This window comes from Bos indicus x Bos taurus, chromosome 5, assembly GCF_003369695.1.
Source record: "Bos indicus x Bos taurus breed Angus x Brahman F1 hybrid chromosome 5, Bos_hybrid_MaternalHap_v2.0, whole genome shotgun sequence".
NCBI classification, from domain to species: Eukaryota; Metazoa; Chordata; class Mammalia; order Artiodactyla; family Bovidae; genus Bos; species Bos indicus x Bos taurus.
This window is the reverse complement of record NC_040080.1, coordinates 62,845,275-62,862,295: the sequence shown is the minus strand read 5'-3', so window position 1 is coordinate 62,862,295 and position 17,021 is coordinate 62,845,275. Positions and strand designations below refer to the sequence as shown.

The 17,021-nt window shown below is 36.8% G+C and overlaps 1 protein-coding gene across 2 annotated transcripts in view; it reads left to right on the top strand.

Annotated features, from left to right (window-relative positions):
* Positions 1-17,021, top strand: part of SARNP (SAP domain containing ribonucleoprotein) — a 49,682-nt gene that overhangs the window by 3,895 nt on the left and 28,766 nt on the right. The window contains exons 3-9 of one of the 2 annotated variants that reach the window (XM_027542156.1): positions 4,744-4,887; positions 6,447-6,493; positions 6,720-6,787; positions 12,497-12,548; positions 13,407-13,480; positions 13,922-13,950; positions 16,472-16,497. In XM_027542156.1, coding sequence (XP_027397957.1) covers positions 4,744-4,887; positions 6,447-6,493; positions 6,720-6,787; positions 12,497-12,548; positions 13,407-13,480; positions 13,922-13,950; positions 16,472-16,497 — 440 coding nt within the window. The remainder of the gene's footprint in view (positions 1-4,743; positions 4,888-6,446; positions 6,494-6,719; positions 6,788-12,496; positions 12,549-13,406; positions 13,481-13,921; positions 13,951-16,471; positions 16,498-17,021) is intronic. The other variant, XM_027542157.1, reaches the window with a different exon arrangement.

Here is a 17,021-nt window from a genome sequence, read left to right as displayed (position 1 = left end):
TCGTCCCTTTCTCCTCCTGCCCCCAATCCCTCCCAGCATCAGAGTCTTTTCCAATGAGTCAACTCTTTGCATGAGGTGGCCAAAGTACTGAAGTTTCAGCTTTAGCATCATTCCTTCCAAAGAACACCCAGGACTGATCTCCTTTAAAATGGACTGGTTGCCCCTTGTTTAATTAACTGTTAGTTTCCCTTCAGAATCAGTCAAACATCATTTATCCAATGAACCCTTAGGTAGAATGGGTTCCATCCATCTACACACAGAGTCAGACCACTTTTAAAATGCTTTTATAGGACCCTGTACTTTTTTTAGAATCAGTTAAACATTACGTATATGATCATTGCTTGCCTTGTTTCCCTACTAGATTCTAAGCTCCATGTGGGCAAGAACTCTTTGTTTTGCTTATGATTATTTTCCTGTATCTAAGATAATGCTTGATACACAGTGGGTACTTACAACTATTTGTCAAGTGAAAAAACTTACTAAGACTAGAAATAAGGTAGTGGCTTCAAAAGTTGGAATGAATTTGAAAGAAATTTTGGATATAAAATTATAAGTATTTTTAGATCAGTTAAATGTGAGAGGAATGAAAGGTGACTCCAATTAGTGATACCTTTTGTCTAAGTTGGGAGGAGAAGAAGCCAGTTTTGTGCAGGAGAGAAGATGAAGTTCAGTTTGGGGCATAAATAATAAATGTCTTTGAGATACTCATTTGGAGATATCTCGTAATCATTTGGAAATATGGGGCTAAGAGCTGAAAATAAAGGTGTGGGACTTATTAAAATATTTACATATATATATAAATTTTTGGAGCTTATATATTACTACAGGGAGGCACAGTAAACAAGTAAAATTTATAGTATGTCAATAGCGATAAGATTTGTAGAGAAAAATAGAAATAGGAACTGTGAAAAGAGAAGGGTATTGTAATTTTCAATAGGGTGACCAAGGGGAAGGCCTCATTGAGAAGGTGATGTTTAAGCCAAGTCTTGAAGTAAATGAAAGCGTGAGCCTTGTGCAGAGTATTAGAGGTGATCATTAGGACTCTGGCTTTTACGCTTAATGAGATAGGAAACCAGTGGAGGATTTTTGAATAGAGGAGAGACATGTTCTTGACTTAAATTGTCAGAAAGATCACTCTGACTACCTTGTTGAGAATAAACTGTAATAAGGTTCAAGGGCTGAAAAGTTTACAATAGTTTGTATGAAAGAAAAGGGATTAGATTCTATGTCTGTTTTGAAGGAAGTGCTGACAGGATTTGCCAATGATTGGATTCTGGGAAGTGAAAAAGCCTTTGATACAAGTGGAAGGATAAGGAGGCCAAACTCATCTTAGTGAATATCTGTATTTACAAGATTCGGTGGAAGAAGAGCTAGCAAAGAGTGAGGAGGAAAGGTAGAAGGAAAACAGAGAGAGAGAGTGTGCTCATGAAAGCCATCCTTCATATTGATACTTAAAATTGGGCTTAAATCAGAGACATCTGAGCTGGCTGTTGGCTTCACTATTTTCTGGCTGGGTGATTTTTTTTTTTTTTTTTTTAGCAAATTGTTGAGTTTCTTTCAGTTTTGTTTTCTTAATTTATGAAATGTAATAATAAAATCAACCACATAGATGCTGTGAGGATTAAATGAGGAAATGATGTTCAAAAGACTTAGCCTTTTGTTTGGCGTGTATTAATACTTGAAATTTAATTCCTATCATATGAAATGTTATAAAGTATATAAAATGTTTCTGTCCTTGAAGGTTTATAAACCAAGTTGAGAGAGAACAGGTGAAAAATATTTGAATCAAAATTTAAGATTAGTAAATTAGTAGAAATCACAGGGCAATGAATGGGGGTTAATGTTAAATGTATTGTGTAGTCAGTTGATCAGTCTTTTCTCTGCTGGTTGGATAGGTAGCATGAAAAATGCCTTATTAATACTGAAAAATAAGATTTTAGGATTGAGACCAAAAATTTAGTTTTATAGGTAATTCATACTCACAATTTTAAAGATGTAAAAAGGGTATATGGTAAAAGATTTCTCTCCTGCACCTGTCCTCTGGTTTCTTCTGAGATTTAGCTGGTGTTAATGTATCTGTTTCTTGCCCAGGCATCTTCTGTATAAACATTATATGACTGTTATGTGTGTGCACATTATTTTTTACATTAATGTTAGTATCTTACATACAGTATTCTATAACTTGTTTTTTCTTAATAGTCTTATTGAGGCACAATTCACATACTGTACAATTCACTCAATATATCTTGCTTTTTAAATACATTCTTTTAAAACATTTTAAAGTCAGATGCATATAAAAATGGGTAAGATTTGACATTATAGGTCCGTATTTGAGATTTTAAAAGGGTTTTATTCTACTACTAATGTAATTGTGCCAAAATGAAATGTGTGAAATGACTTTTATTTTCAGCTATTCTGTTTTCACTCAGCAATTTCCCTTTTGGAGGAGAACCCAAAATATAATAATATAATAAAATAATAAAGTGATGCAACAGTGTGTAAAAATGTATGTAACATTCTCATTTGACTAGAGAAGTGGACATGGAGGTGCTGAGAAGACTGCTGAATGAGCCAGAGTCTTGAGGTTAGGGAATGACAGCCCGTTGGGGGCTGAGATTTCAACAGCAATAGCAAGGTCAGTGGTTAGCAGTGGTGGATGCTGTCCGTGCTAAACAACCAGTTGTACCAGTCTGTCAGCTTCAGGTCTACTAGATCAGCATCCTGTGCAGAATCTATCACTGACTATCTTTCCCTGTTATCTGAAAGATTTTGTAAACTTCTGTCTGTATCTACACACAGTTTGGGGAAGGAAGGAGAAGGGAGGAACAGCTCTGTTAGAAAGTTGAAATTTGAATTGCCTGAGTATTTACATTCCTTTTCCCTTAATGTTACTTAGAGGAGGAGAAGGAAAAAGGAAGATGAGGAGCATTTAGAGTATTGGTTGTTTGTTTATAACACAATACAATTTCTTTACTTTCTGTAACTCCTCATCTTCCTTTTAAAAAAGTATTGGTCCACAACGTGGAATGCTATAAAAAATTGGCAGCCCTCTCTCTCTACCTATTTAAAAATATATTGGTCTGTGAAATGCAGAAATCAGAGAAACAGTGATTCTGTCTAATCTTGTCCAACTCTTCACCCAGTTTCTAACACTTACTAGCTGCTAAGCACTATTGTAAATGCTTTACAACTATTTACTGGTTTAATCTTCGTAGCAACCCTATACTACAGGTACTGTTACATTATCCCCATTTCAGAGGAAACTGAGGCACAGAGTGGTTACGTTACTCACCTAGGCTACACAGATGTAAGTGGTAAAGCTGGAATTTGAACCCAGTGTAGTCTGACTTCAGATGCCTTGTTATGCTTTGTTATGCTCCATGCTTTTAATGGGTGATTACCTACTGTGTTTCTCAGTAGAGGGGGCTGCTGGCTTGAGTAGAACAGTTTTACATGTTATATCCCTCCCTGCCTACCTGTCCTACTCACTGAATACCCAATCAGAAAAAAAGCTCCCCTCTCCATTTCCAAATGCTTCCTTGGTTGAAAACCTTTTAGAGATGACCAGCATAGTCCCTTAGTTACAACATTCTTTCTTCTTTAGGAATCTGCTTTCTAATTTCTACTGGTTGGTCTTAGATCTGTACTTCAAAACTAGTAAAGTCTTTTTCCAGGACAAATAATCTGTGTTTGTGCATTGATCTGCATATAGGATTTTTAAAACCTTCCTTTTTCTTAGTTGTTCTCCTTGGATCAGCATGTCATTATGTGGCTTAAAATGAGAATAAAGAGCCCAGTAAGGCTATTACATTATTTAATATAGATTCTATTTTTTTAGTTACCCTTAATCTAGAATTACTTTGGTAGCAAACTATACCGTTAACCCTTTTTGCACTTGTAATCTTTCTAAAACCCTGACTGAGGTCTTATCCTTTGAGTTACTGTTGGGCCAGATCTTGTTCATCTGTTGTTGTTTTTTTTAATGTTTTGAATATAATAAATTTAATAAAGTTTTGAATAAAAGTGTAGTACTTTATAGGTATACCTTATTTCTTCTAAATTGAGTCTTCATTTTGGATCATTGTTTTCCCTGAAGAGCCAGCAACACCCCCTGACACCCCCAGCTTTAGTTCTGTTAGTAATTTACCAATTCTTCCTCCTCCTGGTATCTGCAAAGTTGTAAGCATGCCTATCAGATCTTTAGTCAAATTACTTATTTAAAAATCTTCAGCAGAACTCTGTGGCATGCCATTACATATTTTTTTCTATTTTGGCAAAGATCCTTTTAGTGATTAATTGTTGACATTAAGCTAGCTAACATATCTACCTAATGCTGTAGTGATCAGGCTTGTATGCGCGTATATGGTAGATTGCAGTAAAGGATCTGGGATAATAGTAAGGAGAATCTGCTTTTAGATAATTATATATTCTACTTAAAAGATTAATTCTTTCCTTCCTTGTATGAACTAGTACAGTAATTGGGGAAAAAAGACACCCTCCGCTCAGAAACAGCTAAAGATTTATATAATAAATAGATGTATGAATAGATAAGAATTTTATTAAAGCAGGGTTATTCTTCACCATCTGTTAGAAAAGTCCTCTTGCATATTGAGTATTGTTGAGGGAAAGTGAATCATCTTGTGGACCTAAAAACTTGGTGGGATTAAGAGCAGAAGTTATGGGGTGAACGTTGTTTTCTTTTTCTTTCTTGTAAGAGCTACTTTTTTTTTTTTCCCCCACCAGGTTCATTCTGTAAATTAAGGAAAAGCTTTATTCTTTTTTCTCAGCTTGCTGAACTAAAGCAGGAGTGTCTTGCTCGTGGTTTGGAGACCAAGGGAATAAAACAAGATCTCATCAACAGGCTCCAGGCATATCTTGAAGAGCATGGTGAGTTTCCTGTGGAGCCAAAGAGTGATGTGATTGAGGAGATTAATTTTTAGGCTCTGCCATACAGAAGATTTCTTTTTTTCTTTTAGGTTGTTGATGATGTAAGATTTTAATTAACTCTATCAAGAAAACTCTTGTTATCTAAAACAGTAGTTATAATGAAATACCCCTTTCCCCCTTAAAAGACATTGTAACTTTATTTCAGCTAATTATTTTAAAGAAGTATGGTAAAGCAAGTATCATTAGACTGAGAATTGGACTATTCGAAGTTGAATTCCTCCTGTGCCAGAAGTTTACTAGGTAACTTTGGACAGCCACTGTTTTCATGGCGGAGTGTTTTGTTCTGGTCTGTGAAGTGAGACCGGTGTCTCCACCCTCGAAATCCATAAACTTAGGTAATCTCTGGTTCTTTCTAGCTCTGACATTCTGTAATTTCACTTTAAAACAGATAAAAATACTTCATTTATACTGTCATCCCTCTCTAATTTTAATTTTTTTATTCCCTTTTCTTTTATCCAAATTCCCTTAGTCAACAATTCTAATGTGCTTGATACATATTTTTTGTCTTTACGGTTGTAAACCATGTAGTGTTGTTTGATCTGTAGTAATTTTATGTAGTTGGCAATGAGGCCATAACCTTTATTGCACACTTTTTTCTCTTAAGTACTCACTTTTTTCAAAGATGTATGAACTGACTGTGTCATCATCTAGTCTGTTGATTCTAATTCCTGCATTGTTTTCTATAATTTATAGAATTCACCACATTTTCTTTAGTTCATTCAGTGACTGACTCCTGTATTGCCTCCTGAACTACTACTTTCATATTTCCTTATATCCTTGTGTGAGAGTCTTTTAGGGTATATACTCAGGGATGGGGTTGCTAATAAATAGCTATTCATAAATGTTTACTTAATATGACTAAATACTACCAAACTGTTTCTCTGAATTGCTCTATAAATCTCATTATCAGCACATGAGGGTTCACTCTGGCCTCATTTTTCCTAATCTGTTGGTGGTTTCAATTTACATTCTTCCAATTATTAAAAAGTTTAAACATTTCTTTTGCTTATGGTTCTTTGGGTTTCTCCTTTGCCCATTTTTCTGTTGGGATTCTCATTGGTTGCTTGTTAGTTTGCAGGCATTTCTTCTGTATTCTAGTGACTATTACCCTGTTGGTTTTATACACAAGTATTTTCATGATTCTTTTTTCTGTGGTGTCCTTTCCTAGTTTTGAAAAGTCAGTTTTTTGCATAGTGCTTTTGCTTCCGGGATTTTTTTTTTTTTTAATTTTAAGAAATTCTTCACTAAATTCTTCCACACTGGTTTTTGTTAATGTTGTAGTTTGATCTCATCTTGTTTAGTTCTTTAGTCCAACTGGCGTTCAACCTCTTATTGATGTTAGGTAGAGTATGTAGTTTTATCTTCTCCATGTGGAGCAAATTTTATGAGCATATTGAATTTTGTTTTGGAAAAACAAAAAGATTATAATTTTAGCCTAAGTACAGTGATCAAGATGGTTTTGTAGCAGGGCTTGACCTGAATATTTTAATATTCTTTAGCTGAAGAGGAGGCAAATGAAGAAGATGTACTGGGAGATGAAACAGAGGTGAGTTGGAGAGAGTAAGGTTAGTCACTGGCCTGGCAGTGTGCCACTACCTTGGTCACATTGCTGAACATTAATCATTAGAGGGCTTGAATGCTGACTCGTTAGGGGTGCATAAAGGGGGAATGAAAGTTGTGAAAGCCTCATTCATTTTGGAGTTCTCATATTTTTCTGTTGACAGGTATTTACTCTTGATTTATTTTAACCATCTTGTTTCATTTGTTTTTAGGAAGAAGAACCAAAGCCCTTAGAACTGCCTGTCAAAGAGGAAGAACCTCCTGAAAAAACTGTTGATGTGTAACTATCCTTTTTTTATTTATTTATATTAATTAAATTAATTTATTTATGACTATGCTGGGTCTTCATTGCTTTGTGCAGACTTGCCCTAGTTGTGGCAAGTGGGAGTTCTACTCTTCTTTTGCAGTGCTTGGTCTTCTCGTTGCAGTGGTTTCTCTTGTGGAGCATAGGCTCTAGGAGCATGGGCTTTAATAGTTGCAGCACGAGGGCTCAGTAGTTGCGCTCTGCAGCTCTAGGGTGTTCAGTCTTTTGTAGTTGCGGCACAGGGCTCAGTTACTTCACTGCATGTGAAATCTTCCCAGACCAGGGCTCGAACCCTTGTCTTCTGCATTGGCAGGCAGATTCTTAGCCATTGTGTCACCAGGGATGTCCCAACTATCCCTTTTTAATAATGAATACAGCGCAGATGGTTCTGGATTTTTTAGTGTTTCACTCTGTTTACTTCTTAAACATTCTTTTTGGCTTTTTTATTAGATTGTACATTTTTAGAAAAGTCTAGTTCATTTCAACTACATTGTCCCACTGAAGGAAACTAAGTTGTCTTTGGGTTATGTAATAGATAATTAGGACCAGGAGACTTCAGTCCATAAAAAGTTTATTTCTCTTAGCCTTGTTGTATATGATAGATGATTCTCTTTCTGTGTAGAGAATCATGCAGATTTTCTGCATATGTGGACTTTTATAAGGGAGGAGTGAGTAACACTGTATTCTCTCTTATTTTCTGGTTTACAGTGTAGGAAGAGAGGACAAAGTATTAATGAAAAGTAGATCTGGATTTATTTAAATTATTGCACAAGGTTGTTCATAAACATCTTATATTTGGAATTTCCCCACAAATGTCTGGCCATCTTATGCACCAGCACATTAAGAGCAGTTGAGTCCTTTTTAACATTTTTGCTCCTCATAGCTGTATTAATCTGTTTAATTATAAAGGGCAATATGTGTACTTGTAAAAAGTCATAAAGAGTACATAGAAGAGTATATAAATTGAAAATTAAGGAGACTTCCCTGGTGGTCCAGTGGTCAAGACTGTGAGCTTTCAGTGTAGGGGGCAAAGGGTCAGTCCCTGGTTGGGGAACTAAGATTCCACATGTCATGTGGTGCAGCCCCTCTGTCCCCCCAAAAAAAGAGAAAGGAAAGAAAATTGAATACCTTTGTCTGTACCTCCACCTGACTTCCCAGAGGTTTTCAATATATTCTTTTGAAATATTTTATACGGTATGTGTATATGTATATGTACATACACGATACATATTGTTGGTTTCCTGATTTTTTTCCCACGTATGGAGATCTTTCTATATCATCATATAATGTCCTTATTTAATTATTAGATGTAAAGACTTCTGTGGCATTCCGGTGGTTAAGAGTCCATGCTTCCACTGCAGGGGGCATGGGTTTGATCTCTGGTTGGGGAGCTTAAGTTCCTGCATGCTGTGTGGCAAGGCCAAAAAAAAAAAAATTAGTTATATAGTAGGCAAGGTTCTAAGTGTTTTACATATATTCTCATCTAATCCTCACATCAGCTGTAAGAAATGAGGATAATTATCCTAGTAAGTGGTAGGTCTCTGTTTTTTTAACTTGTTGTTATACAATATTACACGCTTATAAAAAAGTTAAGAGCGTGCTATATAGACCCCTATGAACCCGTCACGTAGATTTAGTTGTTAACAACTTAGAATTTTATTCTTTCTGGCAGCTAATAGTACTCCATTCTAAAAGTGAATAGTAATTTCACCAGTCTCCTCCTGTTGATGGATATTTAGATTATTCATAATTGCAAAACATGCAGTGCTGTACCTCCTTATACAATTAATTTTAAATGTATGCAAGTATGTCCAAAGGGTACATTTCTAGCAGGGAATTTGCTGTATTAGAGAGGATATTCCTTTAGTGTTCTATTAGATTTTGTCAAATACTACTGCTTTCTAAAGCCATTTAGTTGTTGCCCATTACAGGAGGTTTTTGTTTATATAATGTGCCTTGAGAAGATGGCCAATGGGATAGCTTTTGGGGTTTTTTTGGTCTTCATATCTTTATTTTTACACAAAGCAGTGCAAAATGAGGCAGTTCTTCAAAGGGTGACTTGGAGCCGGAAATTCCATCCTGAGCGTGAAAGTGTTAGTTGCTTAGTCGTGTCCAACTCTTTGCGACCCTGTGGACTATAGCCCACCAGTCACCTCTGCCCATGGGATTCTCCAAGCTTTTTAAAAAAATTATTTATTTGGCTGCACAGGAACTTAATTGCAGCATACAGACTCTTAGTTGTGTCTTGTGGGATCTAGTTCCCTGACCTAGGTTCCCTGCATTGGCCACTGGACCACTGGGGGAGTCCTGGGATAGCTTTAAAATAGAGAGGTTTTGGGAACTTACATGGCAAGAAGGATCAATGATCAGTGCAAAGAAATAGAGGAAAACAGTAGAATGGGAAAGACTGGAGATGTCTTCAAGAAAATTAGAGATACCAACGGAACATTTCATGCAAAGATGGGCACAATAAAGGACAGAAATGGTATGGACCTAACAGAAGCAGAAGATACTAAGAAGAGGTGGCAAGAATACACAGAACTATACAGAAAAGATCTCAGTGACCCAGATAACCACGATGGTATAATCACCCACCAAGAGACAGACATCCTAGAATGCTAAGTCAAGTGGTCCTTAGGAAGCATCACTATGAACAAAACTAGTGGAGGTGATGGAATTCCAGTTGAGCTATTTCAAATCCTAAAGGATGATGCTACTCAATATGCCAGCAAATTTGGAAAACTCAGCAGTGGCCACAGGACTGGAAAAGGTCAGTTTTCATTCCAGTCCCAAAGAAAGGAAATGCTGAAGAATGTTCAAACGATTGCCCAATTGCATTCATCTCACACACTAGCAGAATAATGAAAAATTATCCAAGCAAGGCTTCAACAGTGAACCGAGAACTTCCATGTGTTCAAGCTGGATTTAGAAAAGGCAGAGATCAAATTGCCAACATCTGCTGGATCATGGAAAAAGGAAGAGAGTTCCAGAAAAACATCTATTTCTGCTTTACTGACTATGCCAAAGTCTTGGACTGTGTGGATCACAACAAACTGTGGAAATTCTTTAAGAGATGGAAATACCAGACCACCTTCTCTGCCTTCTGAGAAATCTGTATGCAGGTCAAGAAGCAACAGTTAGAACTGGACATGGAACAATGGACTGTTCCAAATTGGGAAAGGAGTACAACAAGGCTGTATTTTGTCACCCTGCTTATTTATATAACTTATATGCAGAGCACATCATGCAACATGCTGGGCTGGATGAAGCACAAGTTGGAATCAAGATTGCCAGGAGAAATATTAATAACCTCAGATATGCAGATGACACTCCCCTTATGGCAGAGAGTGAAGAGGAACCAAAGAGCTTCTTGATGAAACTGAAAGAGGAGGGTGAAAAAACTGGCTTAAAACTCAGTATTCAAAAAATGAAGATATGGCATCTGGTCGCATCACCTCATGGCAAGTAGATAGGGAAACAGTGGAAACAGTGACAGACTTTGCAGCATATTAAAAAGAAGAGACATTGCTGACAAAGGTCTGTCTAGTCAAAGCTATGGTTTTTCTGGTAGTCGTGTAGATGTGAGAGTTGGACTGTAAAGAAAACTGAGCGAAGAATTGATGCTTTTGAACTGTGGTGTTGGAGAAGACTCTTTAGAGTCCCTTGGACTGCAGGAAGATCAAACCAGTCAATCCTGAAGAAAATCAGTCCTGAATTAGAAGGACTGATGCTGAAGCTGAAGCTCTAATACTTTGGCCACCTGATGTGAAGAACTGATTCATTGGAAAAGACCCTAGTGCTGGGATCTTTAAATCTTTTTAAAGCAGGAGGAGAAGGGGATGACAAAGGATGAGATGGTTGAATGGCATCACCACCTCGATGGACATGAGTTTGAGCAAGCTCTGGGAGTTAATGATGGACAGGGAAGCCTGGCATGCTGCAGTTCATGGGGTCGCAAAGAGTTGGACACAACTGAGTGACTGAACTGAGGGCAAGAAGGAAGGTGAAGTAAATACGATGATATAATTAGCCAGTGTGGGTTGAAAACAGTGAAGTTTGAGAATTTGTAGTTATCTTTATAATATGTAAAATATATAATTCTCTTGTTTAGAGGGCTTTAATTTTATCAGTGAATTTCTGAACAAGGAAATTGACTATGTGGGAGAGGTTGTGTTTTTGCTTGTTAGAGGGATAGTAGTGGTTAGACTAAAGTATGTACAGAAGATTTGGGGTCCCTGTAGTTTGGAGAATGTTTTGTGTATGACTGTGAATAGGAGAGAAACTTCTCAGTGAAGAGATGAGATTTCACATGAGTCTCAGAGTATGATGTGTATTTATTGCTTGAGCTTAATTGTGCCTTAGGGAATTGGAACAGATCTGAAGGAAGTGTCCTCTCAGGTTCCCTTTTTGCCTTGAGGTGTACTGATGGGAATGTGAAGGAAGTCATTAGCCTGAGGTTTGGTGAAGAGGACTGCTATTTTAATGGCATTGGACTTCAAGTAAAACATTAAACTTCCATGTCCCTTTCTGCCTGAAGAAAATGAGAGGATTGGGGAAGGAAAGATGATTAAGAAATGGAAAAAAATCAGAAATTTCTTTTTAAAAAATCCTTTAAACATTCAAAAGGAGATCTCCTCACTTTGTCTTCCCTTGATATTCTCCAAAAAGATAACCTCTGTTTCTAGTTTGACCCCCCCCCACCCCTCACCCCTCCCCCTCAGCCCTCCCCCGCAGCCCTCCCCACCACCCCTCTGCTGAAACCAGGGCAATTAAATATTGCAGGACTTAGTTATGGTCAGCAGGGGGCTCCCATTGCTTATCTGTCAGTCCAGGGACCTCCAACAAAAGGATGGAGCAGAGAGTAAGTTCCTGTTCCAGAATTGCTTCCTCTGAAAATGCCATTAAACCATTACTACCTTTCAGGGCATCAAATGGGAAAAGTGTCCGGGATATTGGAACAAAAGCCGCCCATGTCTCTAAATGAGGGACCTTAATGAGACTGGTTATGACCCACAGTTTTATGAGAGTTGTTTGGTGGAGGGTTAATGCCCTTCCATTTATCCTGGGTACTTCCGAACTTTGTCTCCCGCCCCTCTGGTCCCTCCGCTTTTGTTTTCTCTTAAACCTTTTGACTAGTAACTTAGCATGTTTTCCTAATTCAAACTTCCCTTAGCCTTTTTTTCTTCCCACTCCCTTTGGCATTTTTATTTGTCCCACTTTGATTCTTCCAGCTGGAGCTGTGGTCCCATGGGAGATATAAGGGATTTGTAAAAGAAGGAAACCAGACCTTGTAGAGCACTCATTAATTGTGATGAAAATTGAGAGCTGGTATTTAAATAAGGGTTGGAGAAATAGTCATTAGTCCAGAAGTACATTTAAAGTTCCTAAAAGTAAATGAAATGATTTCCAGTGTCCTTTAAACATTTCCCTCAGCTCAGTGTGTTTAACCACAGTTATTTTCTGGTTGCTTTCTTATAGTAAAGTAACTTAGTCTGTTATTTGAACTTTTTTATGAATAGATGACAATTCAAGGAACTAAAAAATCTGATGGGCTTCATGCTTTTTTGGTCTGAAGGGTGGCAGAGAGATATGGGACAGAGAACATGATTCAGGTGAATTCTTAGACAATTCTAAGGTTTCGGTTTAGAATATCAGTTTTTTTGATTTTAAAAATCTCTTTTCCAGGGCAGCAGAGAAAAAAGTGGTAAAAATTACATCTGAAATACCACAGACTGAGGTAGGTCATTGTTTCAGAAGAGCAGTCTATATATATCTCTCTGTTTCTTACCCTTTATTCTATCTGTGTCATCACTTTAAAATATTTACTCATAGGCAGAAAATCAGTATCAACAGATTGAGGTAGTGATACATTTTTACGCCAGCTATACTTGGGAATATATTTGGACTGGCATAGTTGCCTTTGAAGCCCTAATCTTTTGTATAGTGTTCTGGTCTTAGTGGTAACTCTTTTTAAGATGTTTATAAACTGGAATTAGAGTTTGAGAGGATCATACCTTGAAAAAGATGAAAAGTTAAAAGGGAAGATGTCACTCACCAGTTACTACTAGCTAGCTGAGATAGAAATTTCTCTGGATTCTGTCTCAGAATCTCTGAAATTAGGTTCCAGTCAAGATCTGTGGGCTTTTTTGTACGTTTAAAGTAGAGATGGCATAGGACAATGCTGCTTCATATCTTTTTTTTTTTTGGTATCTCATTTCTAACTGAAAGAGTACACAACTAGTGTTGGAACCAAGCTGTTCCTTTGATCCATTTTCAAAGGTCAACTAAACACAGCTTTTGTCTTCTTGGCTTGATGTAGAATGTGGGTTTTATTTTATTCCTTCCCTTTTGTTTTTGAGGACATGAATGTAATAATAGTCTTTTTGTATTTGCTTTCTGGAAAGGGCTGTTGAGTTAAGCCCTGGGATGGATACAACCTGATATCCTCTATGATTGTCAGTATAACTCAGTTTAGACCTTAAGAAATTACTCCTTATGTTCTAAAGATACACATCTCTAAATGACTTTTCTCTTAAAAGAACGAAATCAAGAATTGAATTTTTCTCTGCCCTTTCTTTTGTCTGTTATCACTTAGAGGATGCAGAAGAGAGCTGAACGATTCAATGTACCTGTCAGTTTGGAGAGTAAGAAAGCTGCCCGGGCAGCTAGGTGAGTGTTCCCAGCTATTTAGATCTGAGATAGTGATAATATTAAGGTGAGGGGGTGTGGTAGGTTTTAAATATAGTTTATTTTAAGTAGAATAGAGGCCTTGCTGAAAATAAAGGCTCCCTTGGCTCTGTTCAGAACATGTCTGTTGACTGGATGTAGTAGCTGTAGATTGGGTTTTATTAACAAGCAGGGTTTTTGTAATAGGAAAAACACAGGAATTGAGTGTTACTCCCAATTCTGATAAGGCTACATTTTAGTTTATTCTCTGGACTCTTGGTGAGAAAGAGAGTCAACTGAACCTCTTTCATGGAGTTGTTAGAATTAGCTAATGATTGCAAGGCTTGAGATCACAAGCAAGAAGTGCCATATGTACACTTGACACGGATACAAACCAGGAGTGTGAACAGCTTCCTAAAATTTAGCTTGTTTTTCTTTCTACAGATTTGGGATTTCTCCAGTTCCATCAAAAGGTAAGAATATAGAGACTTCTGAAAAAGTTATCTTTATATTTTTACTTTTTTGGCACAACAGATTTTATTTCTCCAAATTAAGGTAAACTTATTACCTCTGGAAGCCTTTAAGAGGTTATTATATTCACCTTTTTGGTTTAGGTAAAGCCATTTTCAAACCTTTCTGGGCAATTTAGAGAAGGTACTAAAGTTTGAGAGAATAGGAAGCAGTGCCAACATTTGTTTTCCTTTTCTTGGATATGTTCAGAGAAGATTCTAGTACCAGCTTTATTCTGGTGTCTCAAATCAGCATATAATTATTATGTACCTGTCCAGTGTTATATTACCTAGTGTGAGTGACAAGAGGAAAAAGTATCTTTTACCTTTTAAGAATTTACAAGGAAATAATCTTGGTTATGCTTAAAGATTTAGCCACAAGGATTATATCATTGTATTATTTATAGTGATCAATAACTGGAAACAATGTAATATACAATAGAGAACTGGTTAAGTAAATGTGTACCATAGTACAGTTAGAAGACCTTGAAGATGTTTAAAATAATACTGTTTAAAGTTGTTTCTGTCCCATTTGCCAGGAAAGTGGGAAAAGCAAGTTATAAAATTCTTGTAGTATGTTGCCATTTCCCAATACAAGTACATATATGGATAGGAAAAAAGATTAGAGGGATATATAATAAGTTGATAACATTCATTGTCTCTGGTTGGTGGAATTTAGAATGACTTCTTTTTGCTTGTCTTAAGTTTTTAAATTTTTTACAATGAACATGTATCTGTAATAAATTAAGGGAAAAATGTTATTCTTTTTAAAAACAACATAGTACTTGTTCTGAGAGACTTTAAATGTACTTGCCAGATAAAATACAGACTTCCTAGTGGCCTGTTAAAAGTTTCAAGTCTGTGAAGAAAATGTCCTCCAAAGATCTTGTAGAGTTTCACTATGACTTTTAAAAGACCAGCAAAATTCTGATCACTATGGCTACATGCTTTAAAAACAAAATATTTTCTGACATTTCATTATATCAGGAGAGAGATCATAGGGTTGGTAATGGAATAGCAGAAGTTGATATATTTAGTGGTGTTATTTGAAGAAAGACTAAAGGTAAAATTAATGCTTAGCCTGAAAAGGAAAGTTGACCAATAAAATAAAAGGAATATTGTTTTATAAGTGAACATAAAAATGTGTAAATAGTTCCTAGTATGTAGATTATGGTAAAAATCGAGTCCAGGACTTCCCTGGTGGTCCAGTGGTTAAGAATCCCCCTGCCAGCACAGGGGACACAGGTTCCATCCCTGGACCAGAAAGATTCCGTACGCAACTAAAGCCCATCTGCCACAACTACCGAGCCTGTGCTCCCTGGAGCCCATGCTCCACAAGAGAAGCCACCACAAGGAGAAGCCTGTGTACCTCAATGAGGAGTAGACCTGCTCACTCACTGCAGCTAGAGAAAGCCCACGTGCAGCAACAAAGACCCAGTGCAGCCAAGATGAATGAATTTAAAAATTAAAAAACAAAACAGTTTATACCTGAAATTTATAGTGGAAAGTTGGAGCCAGTTGCAGTATTGAGATTGCTTAAACTAAAATTCTGAAAAGTTTTATGTAAATAATTATTGACTAGAATAGGGTTGAGCCTTAGGGGCTAATATGCTGCTTACTTCTAAGTGATAATTTCAGGACAGAACATTGGCTTTAAGTAGCCATAATTTTAACTGTCTATAATAGTAGCTCTGCACCTTTGTCTAGATATGTCTTTCTCTTTAAACAGCTTTATTGAGATATAACTCATATATCATCCAACTCATCCTCTTGAAGTATATAATCCAGTGTTTTTAAAATATATTCAGGTGGTTGTGCAGCTATCATCATAGTCTCATCACCCCCAAAAGAAACGCCATACCCATTAGCTTTTCTCATCTGCTTTTTCTGTCCTCACAAGCAACCACTAAGTTTTTTCTATATATGTTAGTTTGCCTTCATATAAATAGCATCATACAATTCATGGTCTATGAGTGACTGGCTTCTTTCACCTCACATAATGTATTCCAGGTTTATCCCTATTTTAGGATTTCTTTTTATTGTTGGGTAGTATTACATTGTACTGATGTGTACTGTGTTTTATCTGCCCCTCAGTTGACTGTACGGTTGGGATTTCACTTTTTGGCTACTATGGGTAATGCTGCTGTGAACTTTCATATACCAGTTTTTATGTGGTTATGTATTTTCATTTCTCTAGAGGTATATATGTATAAGTAAAATTGCTAGGTCATATGGTAAGTTCTATGTTTAACTCTTCGAAGAACCGCCAGACTTCTCCAAATTGGCTATACTATTTTATGTTCCCAGCGGCAGTGAATGCAGATATGGTCTCTAGATGTCATCTCTGCCTTTTCTTTAACTTTATTACATAAAGGACATTTTTCATATATATGATTTTTATCCTATCTAACTTCAAGACTCTCAGTCAGCTTTTCTTTATGACTTCTAAGAATATAAAATAAAGCTTTTTTCTTTCTTTCTTTAGGCCTGTCGTCTGACACCAAGCCTATGGTAAGAAATCGTTTTTTTTTTTTTTTCTTTTAACCTTAACTCTATACAGTTAGTTTTAAGTTAGGGATTTCCTCCTTCTCTCCAGATAGAGGAAACAGATCATATGAATTTGGTGACTTGTTTTCAGTACAGTGTTTTATGTTCTGAATAGAATGAATTGTTTGAGGTACTGAGAGGTCAGGAAAATTCTTGCATCTTCAGAGTCATAAACATCTTCCTTCCTACCACCCTCTTAGGAAAAAATGAATAGATTTTGTTAGCTAGAAGATAATCCGTATAACTTCTATGGTACTAGAGTTTTAGACCTCACCGGCAACCCACTCCAGTGTTCTTGCTTGGAGAATCCCAGGGATGGGGGAGCCTGGTGGGCTCCCGTCTATGGGGTCGCACAGCGTCGGACACGACTGAAGCGACTTAGCAGCAGCAGTAGCAGCAGTGGCTTTTGGATAATGTCTAACTTAACTACCACAGGAGAATCTGTGAAAGCGACTTAATGAGTTCTGTCTGTAGATACTGGTCATTTT